At 45.6% G+C, this 17,500-nt stretch overlaps 2 protein-coding genes across 3 annotated transcripts in view; one reads left to right on the forward strand and one right to left on the reverse strand.

Annotated features, from left to right (window-relative positions):
• irak1 (interleukin-1 receptor-associated kinase 1) overlaps positions 1 to 2,396 on the reverse strand; it is a 32,946-nt gene extending 30,550 nt beyond the window's left edge. Inside the window, 1 exon segment of the mRNA XM_028583992.1 lies at positions 2,055 to 2,396. Within this exon segment, the coding sequence (XP_028439793.1) occupies positions 2,055 to 2,166 (112 nt within the window). The 5' untranslated portion in view covers positions 2,167 to 2,396.
• A 9,939-nt stretch (positions 2,397 to 12,335) lies between these two features.
• LOC114558929 (synaptophysin) overlaps positions 12,336 to 17,500 on the forward strand; it is a 23,819-nt gene continuing 18,654 nt past the window's right edge. The window contains exon 1 of one of the 2 annotated variants that reach the window (XM_028583232.1): positions 12,336 to 12,561. In XM_028583232.1, coding sequence (XP_028439033.1) covers positions 12,556 to 12,561 — 6 coding nt within the window. In that variant the 5' untranslated portion in view covers positions 12,336 to 12,555. Of the gene's footprint in view, positions 12,562 to 15,257; positions 15,335 to 17,500 lie in introns of those variants that run through there. The other variant, XM_028583231.1, reaches the window with a different exon arrangement.

A 17,500-nucleotide genomic window follows, 5' to 3' on the forward strand; every position in this document is an offset into this window, starting at 1 on the left:
ATAATTTTAATATGCACATTTAAGGAGGTTACTTCCTCAACAAAAGAAGCAAAAGAGGGAAGAGTAAATTATGCCTAGGCTACATGTGTGCTGACTCAGATATAATTAGAAACATCGATCCAAAGGAAAATAAATAGATGAAAGAAATACAGAATGCCTGAGAGCCTTACTGCAAAATATTCCATCATGTTTTTATATTTGGATTGTAATCTATGTTTCCCTTTAGATAAAGATATTTCCAGCATAATTGATTCAGAAAAAAAAAAAAAAAAAAAAAAAAAAAAAAGTGCATACAATTCACCAGAATGCAGGAAATTGAGTGTTGATGTTATAAATAATAAATAAATAAATAAATATTTGCATATTTTAATTGATGTTTACTTATTTAATTCAATTTAAATCGTTTTTTATTGCATTTATTTTATAGTGGGTACCTCTGCTTTTATTGTGTTATCTATTTACTTTGTTTTATCTTTTGTGCAGCACTTTCGAAACCTTGTGTTTTTTTAAATCGTGCTATATGAATAAAGTGGATTGGATTGGATTGAAATTAAGTATTTAATGATCAAAATTTTCAGGGGGTGAACCCCCAGACCCCCCCCCATCATAAGTCACTATGCACACAAATCTGGAAACAAAACCCTGGCCTTTGGGTTGCCAGACCAGTTATGATTAGACCAAATGTTGGTGCCGTCTAACTTACACGGAAGCTAGAAACTAAAAATGAACATACATTGCTACTCTATCGCTGACACAGCACTGTGGAGATCTGGCAATGTGAGACTGAGGGGGGGGGGTGGGGGCAAAACTCAATCTCGCCTAGGGCAACCAAAGGGCTAGAACTGGCCCTGATTAAATGGGTCATTTGTGTGATGTCCTGTTGTGTTCAGGTTCGGTTGCGTTTCTCAAAAAGTTAAATATGTCTCAACTTTAAGTGTTGTTTTCCAGGGCTTTAAATAAACGCTATCAATACTATCGTCCGTGTACGCTTCGTATTCGTAAACATCACAGTGCGTCGCTCTGGGAGAGGCGAGTATGAGGCTGGGAGGGGAAAATCACAGTATACTCACTACAAAAATATAGACTACACCACTGAGTGTATCACTACCAGGGGCGTCGCACCCGTGGGGGATGTGGGTGCTTTAACACCCACACTTTTCCTGGTGAGAGGGTTCAACACCCACACTTTTTCTACGTTTTTTGTGAAAAAAAGTCCGAAATACACATTTAGGTCTTTATTTTACTATACTTTGTCTGTAAAAAGACTTTATGTAAAGGTCTAAAATGGGCATTAATGAGCATTAATACATAGAGGCAGGAAGAAGTGCTTTAAACCAGTATTGATTATTGAGTGTATTAAACCAGTATTATTATTATTGCAGAGATGGGGTTTGGGGCTGAGTCAGTGGGACTGTTTCTGGGGGATGAGTCTGAGGGAAGAACAAGGGTAAGGAGAATGCAGAAGACAAAAGGTAGGTCAAATAAAAAAGTGAACCCCCAGAAACAGTCCCACGGACCCAGCCCCAAACCCCATCTCTGCAATAATAGGCTAATTAATAAATACTGGTTTAAAGCACTTCTTGCTGCCTCTATGTATTAATGCTCATGGGTAGCCTATGGGTTCCATTCAGACCTTTACATTAAGTCTTTTACTGTTTTATGTCAACAAGACATTTTCAGCTGGCTATACCCAATGTTTAGATCTGTTGTGCTATTTATGCAAATTACCACATACGTAATTAGATTATGCTCCGTTTGCCCATGTTAACGAACAGTACGACACCGTTCTCTCTACACAGACTTTAAACGCAAACTTATTTTTCGTGTGTTCCGAGTGTTATACATTTTGTACCCCTCTGTCATGGTATCCATCGTTTTTATTGTTAATAAACAAATCACATCCATCTCCCTCATTTTTGAAAAGCTTGCTACGCCCCTGATCACTACTTTTAGTTAAGTAAACTGAGACATATAATACGTTACAGATTTAGAAACGTTAACGTGTGCCTAACGCTAGCTGTTAGCAGACGGTCCTAGTTCTGGTTCTGACTCACCAAAGCGGGTCCAGTCCAGGTCCGACAGTCCGTCCATTATCCGGCAGAACTCCCAGAGGACGGACGGCGGCAGGTTGTAGAGAAACGGACCTCTCAGGTCTCCTGACGACATGTTTTTAATTGAAACTAACCGTTGACGTTACGTCTTACTCTGAAGCTAACGGCTAACAGCGACCCGGCAGCCGGAGGTGGGAGTGCTCACACCGGGACCCGGATGTCTCTGTCACATCAGCGACAAACAAGTTATAAAACTTTGAAAACTCTTCTAAAAATCCTCAAAGTTTAGCTCCTCTGTTTCTTCCGCGCACTATGTGTTCAAGCCATTTAAATTCACTGCAGTAAGCGTCGCTTCCGGTTAGTAGTCCTAAACAAATAAAAGCCGGTGTCTGATGTACAGGAACGGAAACATTTATTTTTTATTTTTATTAATTTTATTCAGTGCTTTCACATACAAAAACAGGCATTTTTATATCACTTGACATTTTACAAATAATTCTAAGCAGCATACAAATAAAAACAATATAGATTAAAAACCATATGAAACAACAATAAAATAATAATAATTTCGTAATAAATTAACAGCAGGGGGCTTTAATAAATATATACTTCAACTAATCTAACAAGTCTCAAAGCACTGAATCTGTACAGCACATACAACACACACAAACGACTCAAATAATAATAATTTCATCTTTCATCATTTTTCTCTTTGTGTCAAGAAACAACCATCATCACAATAATAAAAAATAATATCTAATTATATAATAATAATATAATTATAATACTTATAATAGTTTACACACACGTGTTGATGTAAATGTTGAAGTCTGGCCCCTGTAAGGACTTTATTTTTATTTTTACACAGGAAGTCCTGAGTGAAGACTTTCACTGCGCCCTGACTGAAGTTAAGTTCCTCAATTCCTGGTCAAGCTACGCAAGCGTGAAGTTCTTACTGTCATCTGACGTCACACACACACACACACACACACACACACACACACACACACACACACACACACACACACACACACACACACACACACAGACAGACACACACACACAGCTTAGCTTCCTCTTGTCAAACTAAGATATATCTGAATTTGTGGTCTGTGGAGGAGTGCCTGAACGCACTGTTAGTTATTGTAAATAATATGGAAATATATATATGGAAATATAAATAATAAATATATATGTGTGTGTGTGTGATTTGTGTGTACAATAGGCCTATATATGTGTGTGTGTGTGTGTGTGTGTGTGTGTACAATAGGCCTATATATGTGTGTGTGTGTACAATAGGCCTATATATATATATATATATATATATATATATATATATATATATATATATATATATATATATATATATATACATATACATACATGAAACTATGAATGAATGAACACATATGGAATTATGTACTTAACAAAGAAGTGTGAAATAACTGAAAACATGTCTTATATTTTAGATTCTTCAAAGTAGCCACCCTTTGCTTTTTTTGGTAACTCTGCAAACCCTTGGTGTTCTCTCAATGAGCTTCATGAGGTAGTCACCTGAAATGGTTTTACCTTCACAGGTGTGCCTTGTCAGGGTTAATTAGTGGAATTATTTCCCTTATTAATGGGGTTGGGACCATCAGTTGTGTTGTGTAGAAATCAGGTTGATACACAGCCAGCAGCCCTATTGGAAAACTGTTAGAATTAATATTATGGCAAGAACCAATCAGCTAAGTAAAGATAAACGAGTGGCCATCATTACTTTAACAAATGAAGGTCAGTCAGTCCGGAAAATTGCGAAAACTTTGAATGTGTCCCCAAGTGCAGTCGCAAAAACCATCCAACGCTACAACGAAACTGGCTCAAATGAGGACCGCCCCAGGAAAGGAAGACCAAGCTGCTGAGGATAAGTTCATCAGAGTCACCAGCCTCAGAAATCACAAGTTAACAGCAGCTCAGATGAGGGACCAGATGAATGCCACACAGAGTTCTAGCAGCAGACACATCTCTAGAACAACTGTTAAGAGGAGACTGCACGAATCAGGCCTTCATGGTCAAGTAGCTGCTAGGAAACCACTGCTAAGGAGAGGCAACAAGCAGAAGAGATTTGTTTGGGCCAAGAAACACAAGGAATGGACATTAGACCAGTGGAAATCTGTGCTTTGGTCTGATGAGTCCAAATTTAAGATCTTTGGTTCCAACCGCCGTGTCTTTGTGCGACGCAGAAAAGGTGAACGGATGGATTCTACATGCCTGGTTCCCACCGTGAAGCATGGAGGAGGAGGTGTGATGGTGTGGGGGGGCTTTGCTGGTGACACTGCTGGGGATTTATTCAAAATTGAAGGCATACTGAACCAGCATGGCTACCACAGCATCCTGCAGCGACATGCCATCCCATCCGGTTTGCGTTTAGTTGGACCATCATTTATTTTTCAACAGGACAATGACCCCAAACACACCTCCAGGCTGTGTAAGGGCTATTTGACCAAGAAGGAGAGTGATGGAGAGCTGCACCAGATGACCTGGCCTCCACAGTCACCGGACCCGAACCCAATCAAGATGGTTTGGGGTGAGCTGGACCACAGAGTGAAGGCAAAAGGGCCAACAAGTGCTAAACATCTCTGGGAACTCCTTCAAGACTGTTGGAAAACCATTTCAGGTGACTACCTCATGAAGCTCATCAAGAGAATGCCAAGAGTGTGCAAAGCATTAATCAGAGCAAAGGTTGACTACTTTGAAGAATCTAAAATATAAGACATGTTTTCAGTTATTTCACACTTTTTTGTTAAGTACATAATTCCATATGTGTTCATTCATAGTTTTGATGCCTTCAGTGAGAATCTACAATGTAAATAGTCATGAAAATAAAAAGGAAACGCATTGAATGAGAAGTTGTGTCCAAACTTTTGGCCTGTACTGTATATATATATATATATATATATATATATATATATATATACACACAACACTATATTGACAGGCCATGCTGACATGATGAAAAGCTGTATGCTTTCCCCTTAGCCACACACACCTGTGTATCTCTGGCTGTTAATTACATTTATGCATTTAGGCAATGCTCCACCCAGTGATCAAACATAAAACTCCATATGCATTAGGGTTGCACAATACTGACATAATGTGATATTGCGATATCGATTATGAATATTGCGTGATGGGATTACTTTTGGCCACTAAAGTTTCCTCTTCAATCTGTGTTATTTCGTCTTCTCCCTGAGCAATTCCTTCTTTTGCTCCACTCATTCCCTTCGCTCTCTCTTTAGGTCTTTTTCTTTTCTTTCTCTTCTCTGATTCGTTCTGTATTTGTTGTCTCTATCTATTTCTTCGCTTAACACAACACATGTCAAACTCAAGGCTCAAATCCGGCCCCTTGCAAATGTCGATCCGGCCCTTCATTTCAATTTAGGTTCACACAGGAAATTTTGGTCCGGCTATGTGCACCACAACCTAAAAAATGAGGAAACTGTTAAACTGTTTTTCATACTGTAATTATGTGACACTGCCATGCAGAATTTGACAGATCTGCCGACTATGAAACTCCCGCAAAAGCAAAGAGATTTTTAATATTCAGGCTGTGAAACACGTTGTGGTGAGTCTGCTGGGTAATGTAATGTAATGTTAGTTTTTCATGACTTGCTAAATTCTACGATGGCTGAGAAACTTTTTGGCTGACTTTTTTTAGGGTTTTATGTCGACCAAACTGTATGGGAGAAAGCTATATGACACATGCAATAATACAAAGGTAACTGACTTTGTTTTTTCTAAATAAAAGCCTGTCAATAAACTCAACATGTCTGGTCCTTACTGTGATCGTCATTTCCAGTGCGGCCCCTTAGTGAAATATGCACACCCGTCACATGGTACGCTCCATAGGGTTGGTCATGTAGATGGCATCGTGGTACGCTCCATAGGGTTTGTCACGTAGTGGACCAGTGGTACGCTCCATAGGGTTTGTCACGTAGTGGACCAGTGGTACGCTCCATAGGGTTTGTCACGTAGTGGCCTCGTGGTACGCTCCATAGGGTTTGTCACGTAGTGGCCACATGGTACGCTCCATAGGGCTGGTCACGTAGTGGCCCCGTGGTACGCTCCATAGGGTTGGTCACGTAGTGGCCTCGTGGTACGCTCCATAGGGTTGGTCACGTAGTGGCCTCATGGTACGCTCCATAGGGTTGGTCACGTAGTGGCCTCATGGTACGCTCCATAGGGTTGGTCATGTAGTGGACCAGTGGTACGCTCCATAGGGTTTGTCACGTAGTGGACACATGGTACGCTCCATAGGGTTTGTCACGTAGTGACCTCGTGGTACACTCCATAGGGTTGGTCACGTAGTGGCCCAGTGGTACGCTCCATAGGGTTTGTCACGTAGTGACCCCATGGTATGCTCCATAGGGTTTGTCACGTAGTGGCCTCGTGGTACGCTCCATAGGGTTGGTCACGTAGTGGCCCCGTGGTACGCTCCATAGGGTTGGTCACGTAGTGGCCTCGTGGTACGCTCCATAGGGTTGGTCATGTAGATGGCCTCGTGGTACGCTCCATAGGGTTTGTCACGTAGTGGACCAGTGGTACGCTCCATAGGGTTTGTCACGTAGTGACCTCGTGGTACACTCCATAGGGTGAGTCACATAGTGGACCAGTGGTACGCTCCATAGGGTTTGTCACGTAGTGACCCCGTGGTATGCTCCATAGGGTTTGTCACGTAGTGGCCTCGTGGTACGCTCCATAGGGTTGGTCACGTAGTGGCCCCGTGGTACGCTCCATAGGGTTGGTCACGTAGTGGCCTCGTGGTACGCTCCATAGGGTTGGTCATGTAGATGGCCTCGTGGTACGCTCCATAGGGTTTGTCACGTAGTGGACCAGTGGTACGCTCCATAGGGTTTGTCACGTAGTGACCTCGTGGTACACTCCATAGGGTTAGTCACATAGTGGACCAGTGGTACGCTCCATAGGGTTTGTCACGTAGTGGACCAGTGGTACGCTCCATAGGGTTTGTCACGTAGTGGACCAGTGGTACGCTCCATAGGGTTTGTCACGTAGTGACCCCGTGGTACACTCCATAGGGTTAGTCACATAGTGGACCAGTGGTACGCTCCATAGGGTTTGTCACGTAGTGGACACATGGTACGCTCCATAGGGTTTGTCACGTAGTGACCTCGTGGTACGCTCCATAGGGTTGGTCACGTAGTGGACACATGGTACGCTCCATAGGGTTTGTCACGTAGTGGCGTCGTGGTACGCTCTGTAGGGTTGGTCACGTAGTGGCCCCGCGGTACGCTCCGTAGGGTTTGTCACGTAGTGGACACATGGTACGCTCCATAGGGTTTGTCACGTAGTGGCGTCGTGGTACGCTCCATAGGGTTGGTCACGTAGTGGCCCCGTGGTACGCTCCTTAGGGTTGGTCACGTAGTGGACACATGGTATGCTCCATAGGGTTTGTCACGTAGTGGCGTCGTAGTACGCTCCATAGGGTTGGTCACGTAGTGGCGTCGTGGTACGCTCCATAGGGTTGGTCACGTAGTGGACACATGGTACGCAACATAGGGTTTGTCACGTAGTGGCGTCGTGGTACGCTCCATAGGGTTGGTCACGTAGTGGACACATGGTACGCTCCATAGGGTTTGTCACGTAGTGGCCCCGTGGTACGCTCAATAGGGTTGGTCACGTAGTGGCCTCGTGGTACGCTCCATAGGGTTGGTCATGTAGATGGCCTCGTGGTACGCTCCATAGGGTTTGTCACGTAGTGGACCAGTGGTACGCTCCATAGGGTTTGTCACGTAGTGACCTCGTGGTACACTCCATAGGGTTAGTCACATAGTGGACCAGTGGTACGCTCCATAGGGTTTGTCACGTAGTGGACCAGTGGTACGCTCCATAGGGTTTGTCACGTAGTGGACCAGTGGTACGCTCCATAGGGTTTGTCACGTAGTGACCCCGTGGTACACTCCATAGGGTTAGTCACATAGTGGACCAGTGGTACGCTCCATAGGGTTTGTCACGTAGTGGACACATGGTACGCTCCATAGGGTTTGTCACGTAGTGACCTCGTGGTACGCTCCATAGGGTTGGTCACGTAGTGGACACATGGTACGCTCCATAGGGTTTTTCACGTAGTGGCGTCGTGGTACGCTCTGTAGGGTTGGTCACGTAGTGGCCCCGCGGTACGCTCCGTAGGGTTTGTCACGTAGTGGCCTCGTGGTACGCTCCATAGGGTTTGTCACGTAGTGGCGTCGTGGTACGCTCCATAGGGTTGGTCACGTAGTGGCCCCGTGGTACGCTCCATAGGGTTGGTCACGTAGTGGACACATGGTACGCTCCATAGGGTTTGTCACGTAGTGGACACATGGTACGCTCCATAGGGTTGGTCACGTAGTGGCCCGTGGTACGCTCCATAGGGTTGGTCACGTAGTGGACACATGGTACGCTCCATAGGGTTTGTCACGTAGTGGCCCCGTGGTACGCTCAATAGGGTTGGTCATGTAGATGGCATCGTGGTACGCTCCATAGGGTTTGTCACGTAGTGGACCAGTGGTACGCTCCATAGGGTTTGTCACGTAGTGGACCAGTGGTACGCTCCATAGGGTTTGTCACGTAGTGGCCTCGTGGTACGCTCCATAGGGTTTGTCACGTAGTGGCCACATGGTACGCTCCATAGGGTTGGTCACGTAGTGGCCCCGTGGTACGCTCCATAGGGTTGGTCACGTAGTGGCCCCGTGGTACGCTCCATAGGGTTGGTCACGTAGTGGCCTCATGGTACGCTCCATAGGGTTGGTCACGTAGTGGCCTCATGGTACGCTCCATAGGGTTGGTCATGTAGATGGCCTCATGGTACACTCCATAGGGTTAGTCACGTAGTGGACCAGTGGTACGCTCCATAGGGTTTGTCACGTAGTGGACACATGGTACGCTCCATAGGGTTTGTCACGTAGTGACCTCGTGGTACACTCCATAGGGTTGGTCACGAGTGGCCCAGTGGCACGCTCCATAGGGTTTGTCACGTAGTGACCCCATGGTATGCTCCATAGGGTTTGTCACGTGGTGGCCTCGGGTGGTACGCTCCATGGGGTTGGTCACGTAGTGGCCCCGTGGTACGCTCCATAGGGTTGGTCAGGTAGTGGCCTCGTGGTACGCTCCATAGGGTTGGTCATGTAGATGGCCTCGTGGTACGCTCCATAGGGTTTGTCACGTAGTGGACCAGTGGTACGCTCCATAGGGTTTGTCACGTAGTGACCTCGTGGTACACTCCATAGGGTGAGTCACATAGTGGACCAGTGGTACGCTCCATAGGGTTTGTCACGTAGTGACCCCATGGTATGCTCCATAGGGTTTGTCACGTAGTGGCCTCGTGGTACGCTCCATAGGGTTGGTCCCGTAGTGGCCCCGTGGTACGCTCCATAGGATTGGTCACGTAGTGGCCTCGTGGTACGCTCCATAGGGTTGGTCATGTAGATGGCCTCGTGGTACGCTCCATAGGGTTTGTCACGTAGTGGACCAGTGGTACGCTCCATAGGGTTTGTCACGTAGTGACCTCGTGGTACACTCCATAGGGTTAGTCACATAGTGGACCAGTGGTACGCTCCATAGGGTTTGTCACGTAGTGGACCAGTGGTACGCTCCATAGGGTTTGTCACGTAGTGGACCAGTGGTACGCTCCATAGGGTTTGTCACGTAGTGACCCGTGGTACACTCCATAGGGTTAGTCACATAGTGGACCAGTGGTACGCTCCATAGGGTTTGTCACGTAGTGGACACATGGTACGCTCCATAGGGTTTGTCACGTAGTGACCTCGTGGTACGCTCCATAGGGTTGGTCACGTAGTGGACACATGGTACGCTCCATAGGGTTTGTCACGTGGTGGCGTCTGTAGGGTTGGTCACGCTCTGTAGGGTTGGTCAGGGTTTGTCACGTGGTGGACAGTGGCCCATAGGGTTTGTCAGGGTTGGTAGGGTTTGTCACGTGGTGGACACATGGTACGCTCCATAGGGTTGGTCACGTGGTGGACACGTGGTACGCTCCATAGGGTTGGTCACGTGGTGGACACGTGGTATGCTCCATAGGGTTGGTCACGTGGTGGACACGTGGTATGCTCCATAGGGTTGGTCACGTGGTGGCGCCGTGGTACGCTCCATAGGGTTGGTCACGTGGTGTGGACACGTGGTACGCTCCATAGGGTTTGTCACGTGGTGGACACGTGGTACGCTCCATAGGGTTGGTCACGTGGTGGCGCGTGGTACGCTCCATAGGGTTTGTCACGTGGTGGGACATGCAGCTCCATAGGGTTGGTCGTGGTGGCCCGTGGCACGCTCCATAGGGTTGGTCACGTAGTGGCCTCGTGGTATGCTCCATAGGGTTGGTCACGTAGTGGACCAGTGGTATGCTCCATAGGGTTTGTCACGTAGTGGACCCGTGGTACGCTCCATAGGGTTTGTCACGTAGTGGACCAGTGGTACGCTCCATAGGGTTTGTCACGTAGTGGACCAGTGGTACGCTCCATAGGGTTTGTCACGTAGTGGACCAGTGGTACGCTCCATAGGGTTTGTCACGTGGTGACCAGTGGTACGCTCCATAGGGTTTGTCACATAGTGGACCAGTGGTACGCTCCATAGGGTTTGTCACATAGTGGACCAGTGGTACTCCATAGGGTTTGTCACGTGGTGGACACATGGTACGCTCCATAGGGTTTGTCACGTAGTGGACCTCGTGGCACGCTCCATAGGGTTGGTCACGTGGTGGACACATGGCACGCTCCATAGGGTTGGTCACGTAGTGGCGTTGTGGTACGCTCTGTGGGGTTGGTCACGTGGTGGCCCCACATGGCACGCTCCATAGGGTTTGTCACGTAGTGGACACATGGTACGCTCCATAGGGTTTGTCACGTGGTGGCCCGTGGTACGCTCCATGGGGTTGGTCACGTGGTGGACATGGTGCGCTCCATGGGGTTGGTCACGTGGTGGTACACATAGGGTACGCTCCATGGTGGGGTTGGTCACGTGGGGTTGGTCACGTGGTGGTGGCCGTGGTACGCTCCATAGGGTTGGTCACGTGGTGGATGGGTGGTACGCTCCATGGGGTTGGTCATAGGGTGGTGGACACGTGGTACGCTCCATAGGGTTGGTCACGAGTGTGGCCATGGTACGCCCATAGGGTTGGTCACGTAGTGGCCTCGTGGTACGCTCAATAGGGTTTGTCACATAGTGACCCCGTGGTACACTCCATAGGGTTTGTCACGTAGTGACCTCGTGGTACCCTCCATAGGGTTTGTCACGTAGTGACCTCGTGGTACGCTCCATAGGGTTTGTCACGTAGTGACCTCGTGGTACGCTCCATAGGGTTTGTCACGTGGTAGTGTGGTACGCTCCATAGGGTTTGTCACGTGGTGACCACATGGTACGCTCCATAGGGTTGTCACGTAGTGACCTCGTGGTACGCTCCATAGGGTTTGTCACGTAGTGACCTCGTGGTACCCTCCATAGGGTTTGTCACGTAGTGACCTCGTGGTACGCTCCATAGGGTTTGTCACGTAGTGGCCTCGTGGTACGCTCCATAGGGTTTGTCACGTAGTGGCCTCGTGGTACCCTCCATAGGGTTTGTCACGTAGTGGCCTCGTGGTACGCTCCATAGGGTTTGTCACGTAGTGACCTCGTGGTACGCTCCATAGGGTTTGTCACGTAGTGACCTCGTGGTACGCTCCATAGGGTTGGTCACGTAGTGGACACATGGTACGCTCCGTAGGGTTGGTCACGTAGTGGCCCTGTGCGCTGACGTGCACTAACGTGCACGTGGCACAGTAACTGGCCAATGAGACATGATCATTACAGCGTTTCAAGCTCTAAATCAGACACAACTCAGCCACACAGCCAACAGACGGGATGCAGCACTCAACAAAATAAACTAAATATTGCATACTTTCGTTATAATATTGCGCAACGTGATATCGTGATAACGATACTGAGTCATTATATCATGCACCCCTATCACCAACGTGGTATATAAACAAAAGAAAAGAAAAAAACCCAAGTTGCATAATGGCTCCAACAGTGTTGTCATCTGTTTATTTGGCTTGTTGTCTATTCTGTTGAAAGGTCTTGAATATTGTCATCACTGTGTCATCTTTTCTTGATTTTTTTCCAATGACGAAAGGGAGGGGGGTTAAAAAAATACGTATGTGGTTAAAAAAATTTAATTAATCACAAAAGTGAAAATAAATTCCCCATGTCCGTTTTATAAAATTAAATCAGTAGGCTATATGCAGACAGAATAACAGTGTCATGGTCTGAGCAGACCTATATTTCACGTCTGTTCTTTTACACAGCATTCACTTATCAAGTACTTATCAATACTTATTACTTATTACTTAGTTAACCGCTTACTTCCTGTTTACCGAGCAGACACACAGGAGAAGGCAACGTGAAAGGTTTCGGTTTTTGCTGTCTCAGGATAAGCTATCTTTTTTCACTTGCTTAATAGTTACTTCTTACCCACACGAAGGCAATGCCCGTAAGTATAAATTGTTCTGCTTAAATACATGTTTGAACAGAAGTATGACAAAATGTATAAGCTGTGTTCAAGCTAAGCAATCCTTTTGTTTGTCGTAATGGCGATGATTGCATGTGCGTTGCTAGCAAATGCGTTTTATAGCTTATAAGATGAAAAAACAAATGGACTGAAAATAGTTTTATTTGTATTCAGTTTTACAGCATAAATAAAGGAAAGGAGAAAGGAATGAAGATTTCTTGCATCAACATCCTTTGTTCGTCCTAGCCTGGTGGTTGTAAACTTGCTGGCTAGCTCAGTAGCTCTATACTCAGTGAGGCCAGTACAAACAGTATTTATGTTCAAGAAACATTAATACCAGTGGTGTAGTCTACGTGATACACAGGTATACGCAGTATACCCACTAAGAAAGCTCCAGGATTTCCATATACCCACTTCAAAATACCCATTGACACACAACAACATACTTTCTATTATATTGTTGATATATTTTGAATTGTCATCTGTGTTTTTTGTCTTCACAAAGGCTAAATAAAGGGATTTCCACGTAAATTGGTGCATAAAAGTGTATCAGAATGCAGGAAATGAAGTCGTTGACGCTCAAAATTTCCCTGGGGGAGGACACCCAGACCCCCCCACTATGATGTGCCACCACCCTCCCCCAAAGGCAGATTCTGGCCAATATACACACTAAAAAATACTGGGCTGAAAATAACCCAAATTGGGTTTTTCCCAACCCAGTACCTGGTTCAATATAGGACAGAACACATGCTGGGTTGTTTTGACTTTTTGAACTGGGTTGAAATTTTAACCCAGTAGATGGGTTATTCTGACACCAATGTTGGGTTAATGCAACTCATTACTGGGTCAGGCCCACCAGCCCAAATATTGGGTTAAATTGACCCCTTTGTTGGGTTGATATTTGACCCATTCATTTAGTTATTCTTTAATCTATAAAATCCCTATATTTTTATTAATAATAATAATAATAATAATAATAATAGACAATGCATATACTTCATTAATGTCACTGATTTTATTGAACAATATTTCATTTACTCATTTAAAGGAACACGCCGACTTATTGGGAATTTAGCTTATTCACCGTAACCCCCAGAGTAAGACAAGTCGATACATACCCTTCTCATCTCCGTGCATCCGTTTACATTAAAAGACCTGCATCACTAGATCCAAGGGGCTGTGTGAGTCTAGGACTTCTCACAGGCTTAAGATTGATGAAGGCCTTCATGGCGTCAAACATTGAAGTCCTCACGGTCTTTTGGCCCATTCTGAAGACTGCAGGAGGCATCAGGCCTGGTAGAACCATCAGGGCAATGTAGTCTTTGGAGCCTGTAAAGAAAGAAAATAGTTTGACATAAGTATTATCATAGTTTATTTATCTATTATCATAGAGTAGCTTATGGCTCGAATAATGCACAAATCCAAATATACAAATGTAAGGGTTATGTTGATGTTATAATTTCTACCTTGAGACAAAGACTCCCCCCCTTCGCTCTATACTAGCAACTAGCTAGCTTACAGGATGAGTCAGCAATTAGCGCTAGCTAGCGCTAGCGGTTAGCATTAGCGATCTTTTTAAAACGTTATAATACTTCATATCATAGTGAATTTGTCTCGTGATTTGCCCCAGACACACACAAATGTTTATAAAAGCACTGTTTATGTGTCACTCCCTCAGAGAATTAGAAATAGTCTCCATTTAAATCTTAGGTATCATGCTACAATATTAGCCAACTAGCTACCATTAACGCTATCATACTTGAACTTGCGCTAGCCTTATAGCATGCGTGAATCATAGTTAGCTAGAAATCACTGTTGCTAACTGGATTATCAGAGCTAAAACGCTCCTCCTATCCGGCAATGAATCAAGATCAAGTAAGTAACCAGTAACCGGAGCTAAAGTCTGCTGTTTGACTGCAATGAAGCAATGTTGTAGTAAGCAACTCCTTGCTAGCTTGCTAGCTGCTTGCTTAATTAGCATCAGTGGTAGCCGTTAGAGGGGCAGTACGGTTGCTTTCGGCAAAGTAAAGTAAAGTTCTACAGGCTGTCCCGTTATGGAAATAATGATTATTATTATATATATTATAACTAACAACTAGCGAGCTCGTGTTTCTGTTGAAGACGGAGGTAGTTTTCTAAAAAATGAGAAATGACAAACTTTCAGCGTTTCCAAAAGTGTTCTCCCGCCTCGGAGGAAAAGAAAAAGACCGTTGGAGGAGGAACCCAAACTTGAATGTAACCAAATGTAACCCAACCACTGGGTTAAAATGATGATTGGTTGGGTTATTCAGATCAAGGCACAGTCCAAAACCATTAACCCAACTACTGGGTTACTGAAAGTAACCCAATATGGGTTGAATATACATAATACAGGGTTACAGCCTCGACCCAGTGGTTGGGTTAATAAAATAACCCAGTATTTTTAAGAGTGTACAGTACAGTTATACCCACTACAATACATTAGACCACACCACGGATTAATACAGTAAAACATTCCATCATATTATTATTATTATTATTATTATTATTAATAATAATCCTTTCATCCCCTTTGTGTTTAATATTAATGACGCCTATAGGCTCTGCGGCTTCTAAATAAAAATAAATCGTAGTAAATAAAAAATTAATGACGCGCCACAGATGCCCCCCCATCTCTCTCTCTCTCTCTCTCTCCTCCTCTTCCTCCTCACCCATCCTCCCTCCATCTCCTCTCTCTCTCCTCTCGACACACGGCAGGATGGACGTCGTAAATCAGGTACAAACATGATATTTCCATGATTCTGCTTCTTATTTTTCGGTTTTCTTCTGTCCGCATGATCGTGCACGGTGCTCGGGGTGTGTTTGTGTCGTGTGTTGGGGCGGCCCCGTCGGGGGATGGGGGGGATTCGTGCTCGTATTTCGTGTCCCGGTGAATCGCCTCAGCGTCGGGCCGCATCACGGAGGCAGCACGGAGAGCCATTTCTAACATCATCACTAATGGTTAGAAAGAATATAGGCTAGAGGCGGAGAATTAAGAGACTATGAAGTCACACTTAACACATCACGAAGATCTGTTTATTATTTTATTTAATTTTTTATTTTTTGCATTTGTGTCGTCATCGATGTGAAACATTGCCTAATAATTGTTAGAGATAATAACCGATTATTATTGGATGGGGTGACGCGGAGAGACGCAGGGTGATGGTTGGATTCAGCCCTGCGCGCTGCCTGCAGGAGAACTGAAATAAAAAACACAAAACTGTCCGCAAACATTCAACGTTTCGTGTAGCGTGATGACATGTAGGCTGGTATGTAGTGTGTGTGTGTGTGTGTGTGTGTGTGTGTGTGTGTGTGTGTGTGTGTGTGTAAAATGGCAGCCAGAGTAGGAGGAGGAGGAGGAGGCTTTCCTCCTCTCTGGATGCTGCTGCTGTTGTTGTTGCGGGTTTAGCTGGTTTTCCACATTCTCTCTGTTTTCACCCTCGTCCTGATTCCGCCTCATACAACCCGGTTTTAACCCCGTCACCCGGGTTTACCTCCTCCCCTTCAGCTGCTGCTACAAGATGGAGACCAACAGGAAAAAAATCGTCAATTACCACAATATTTTACTACAATAGGCCTATAATACTAGGCCTGTTCTAGTTTTTGTTTTTTATCTGCTGTTATTGGTGGCTATTTTATTCCATTTTCCTTTGTATTTGTTTGTATTTTTGTCTGATTTTATTTTATTTGTCCTGAATTTCAATTCAATCCAATTTTATTTATAGTGTCAAATCCTAACACATGTTGTCCCCCCCATTATAAGGTTTAGGGGCAGCACCCCGAGCCGTTTGGGGCACCACCTCAGATCTAATGATCGCAGTTGGACTTCTTTAGCAAGTTTAGTCTTTAAGCTTTTTTAATGCTATATGTATTTATTATCCGCTCTATAGCTTTTCCAACGTTATGGACACAGATATGGTGATAATAACAGGCCGAAATAATGTGAAAAGGAAACGCCAAACTACCACAAAGAGACACAAACCAACTACTAAGAGTGACCACAGAGACCCCCCCAAAATAAAGAGACACAACGAGACATAAAAACCTACAAAGGGACATTGCTTCTTTTTAAATTTTAAATTGAAAAACTTGAACACCTACCCATCAAGTGGATAAATCTTGGATGTAACAGTTTGGATTTAATGCTCAACAACCCCGAAAAAAGGCCCAAGTTCCATCTGGATAGAAGATCACCTGTAAAGGCTAGAAAGAGCCTCTAGAGGCCAGCAGAGCCTTCTCAGCTCTCACGTACGTGTAATGAATGACAGCGCACACTTCTCAGCCGCTCCAGCAACAGACGCAACCAATTTTTGCCGATAACGATAGTTCCACCAATCAACATCATCAAGGTAGCAGGACGTAGCAGGAGGTAGCAGGAGGTAGCAGGACGTAGCAGGAGGTAGCAGGACGTAGCAGGAGGTAGCAGGAGGTAGCAGGACGTAGCAGGAGGTAGCAGGACGTAGCAGGACGTAGCAGGAGGTAGCAGGACGTAGCAGGAGGTAGCAGGAGGTAGCAGGACGTAGCAGGAGGTAGCAGGACGTAGCAGGACGTAGCAGGAGGTAGCAGGAGGTAGCAGGAGGTAGCAGGACGTAGCAGGAGGTAGCAGGACGTAGCAGGACGTAGCAGGACGTAGCAGGAGGTAGCAGGATGTAGCAGGACGTAGCAGGAGGTAGCAGGACGTAGCAGGACGTAGCAGGTCATAGCAGGAGGTAGCAGGAGGTAGCAGGACGTAGCAGGAGGTAGCAGGACGTAGCAGGACGTAGCAGGAGGTAGCAGGACGTAGCAGGACGTAGCAGGAGGTAGCAGGACGTAGCAGGAGGTAGCAGGACGTAGCAGGAGGTAGCAGGAGGTAGCAGGACGAGCAGGACGAGCAGGAGGTAGCAGGATGTAGCAGGACGTAGCA

Source organism: Perca flavescens, chromosome 7, assembly GCF_004354835.1.
Source record: "Perca flavescens isolate YP-PL-M2 chromosome 7, PFLA_1.0, whole genome shotgun sequence".
NCBI lineage: Eukaryota > Metazoa > Chordata > Actinopteri > Perciformes > Percidae > Perca > Perca flavescens.